The following is a 2,309-nucleotide window of genomic DNA, read 5'->3' as shown; positions in this document are numbered from 1 at the left end:
CTCCCACCCTCACTCCCCCCCCTCCCTCACTCCCCCCCCCCCCTCACTCCCCCCCTCACTCCCCCCCCCTCACTCCCCCCCCCCCCCTCCACTCCCACCCCCCCCCCCCCTCACTCCCCCCCCCCCCACAGGCTGGTACCCTGGTTGGCCTCAGTGTGTTGGGAGGCCTGCACAGCTTGCGTATCTGCATGCGGATGATGTCAATCTTGGTCTTGCTGTCTTGCAGCATCTGTTGAGCTGTCTGCAGCATCTTCTTATCCTGGAAGGAGAGGAGTTAGTTAACTGGTACAGAGGGGTTAGTTAGCTGTGGTTAGTAGCTAGGTAGATGTAGTTAGACAGGTTACCTTCATGCTGTGGTTAGCAGCTAGGTAGATGTAGTTAGACAGGTTACCTTCATGGCTCCGTTGGCGTAGACAGGGATCATGTTCTCGGCTCCCTGCTTCACCTTCAGCTCAATGTTCAGCTGGCGCTCCAGAGCGGCGATCCGGTCCTGGGTGGCTGAGGAGCGCCCCGGGGGAGACTGGGGGCCATCTGGGGTCAGGGACACTTATTATGGCTACCAGGATTAAATATTATTCTGTATAATAAATACACCCTAAAGTGCAGCCCTCCCCCAGTATCTCTCCCCACTTCCCCCCATACCTCTCCCGTCGTCTTCCCTCCTTCACCAGGATGAGGGCGTCCAGCTCCTGCAGCTCTGCGTGCAGGGCGTCAAGGCGGCGGCTGGAGCAACGCAGCTGGGACTCCACATGTGGGGCGTTCCTCCTGGAGGCCCGGCGCAGATTCTCCGCCCCCTCCTTGATCTTCAGCTCCTTCCTGATCTCCCGGCGGATCACCTCCCGCTCCTCGTCCAGCCGCCGCTGGCACGCCGCTGTCAGACAAGTCCCCTGTCAGGGGCACGCCCCAGACGCTCCAGCACCGACTGGCCCCCCTCACCCTGCGGAGGAGGGAGGGGGGTTAGATGGGTGGAAGGAGAAGGGGTAGAGGGGTAGAGAGTGGTGAGAAACGAGGGGACTCAGACATACAGCAGTAGAGAGGAGAGAGAGGAGAGAAGGAGAGAGAGGAGAGAAAGGAGAGAGACGGAAAGAGAGGAGATAGAGGAGAGAGAGAAGGAGAGAGGAAAGAGAGAAAGAGAAAGAAAGAGAGAGAGAGAGAAAAGAGAGAGAGAATGAGAGAGAGAGAGAGAGAGAGAGAGAGAGAGAGAGAGAGGTGAGAGAGAAGAGAGAGAGAGAGAGAGAGAGAGAGAGAGAGAGAGAGAGGAGAGAAAGAAGTGAGAGAGAGATGGAGAGAGAGAGGAGAGGAGAGAGAGAGGAGAGGAGAGAGGAGAGAGAGAGGAGAGAGAGGAGAGGTCCCTTTTTCTTCTCCTTTGCATCAATACTAAGGATATTACTGCTTATTAGGACAGCATTAATAAAGCGTAAAATCAATTAGGCATCACACACACATTCTCACACATACTGACATATTGTATAAACAGTCAGTCATAAAGTCAACAGTCATAAAACGTAAACAAATGCCTGCAGCTGTAATTGGTACTCATATTGTTGATATGTGGATATTGGCTCCTCACACATCTCTACTTCCACAGATAAACATCTGTGATCAGGCGTCCTGTCCCTCTTAGCAGACCAGAGGGCCAAATAAAACCAAATAGGATCTAGCGATCTAGAGTAGTGGTGAAGATGAGAAGAGGGGAGGGGAGAAGAGAGGACAGGACAGGAGAAGCGAGGAGGGGAGGGGAGGGGAGAAGAGAGGACAGGACAGGAGAAGCGAGGAGGGGAGGGGAGGGGAGAAGAGAGGACAGGAGAAGCGAGGAGGGGAGGTGTGTTACCGGGGTGTCTGTGTTGGTAGGAGGAGGCTGCTGGTCACCCGCTAGCTCCCCTGGAATCACTTCCCCTAGAGACTGTGACATCACTTCCTCTGGACACTGCGACATCACTTCCTCACTGGCCATGGCCCCTTCTGTCTCTGTAGCCTAGCTTTGTCTACGGCTAACAAACACCTCACACACACACACTCTCTCGGTTTTACTGGCACGCACGACTCACACACACTCTCCCTCCCTCACACACACACACACACACAGTCACCAGGCTGCTGCTGTAAGGTTGGGGTTAGGTCTCCTGTCTGCAGGAGCTTCTCAGCAGGACCAGAGGAACAAGCGAACACACCAAGTAACGAGGGAGCGAGACGGAAGAGGAACAAAACGAGCCTGAGAGTTTCAGCCACACCCCTCCACTTCCTGTTCTTCTATCTAGCAGACACACTCCTGCACACATGCAATAACACACACACACACACTCCTGCAC

General features: G+C 54.9%; 1 protein-coding gene across 1 annotated transcript in view; it reads right to left on the bottom strand.

The window, feature by feature from the left end:
* pkn1b (protein kinase N1b) overlaps positions 1-1,954 on the bottom strand; it is a 9,747-nt gene extending 7,793 nt beyond the window's left edge. The window contains 6 exon segments of the mRNA XM_062484228.1: positions 140-259; positions 392-531; positions 643-661; positions 663-863; positions 865-887; positions 1,870-1,954. Coding sequence (XP_062340212.1) covers positions 140-259; positions 392-531; positions 643-661; positions 663-863; positions 865-887; positions 1,870-1,954 — 588 coding nt within the window.
* Positions 1,955-2,309: the final 355 nt, after the last annotated feature.

Source organism: Osmerus eperlanus, chromosome 2, assembly GCF_963692335.1.
Source record: "Osmerus eperlanus chromosome 2, fOsmEpe2.1, whole genome shotgun sequence".
Lineage (NCBI taxonomy): Eukaryota > Metazoa > Chordata > Actinopteri > Osmeriformes > Osmeridae > Osmerus > Osmerus eperlanus.
Note: the sequence above shows the minus strand (reverse complement) of the source record. Positions and strands in the feature narration are given on the sequence as shown.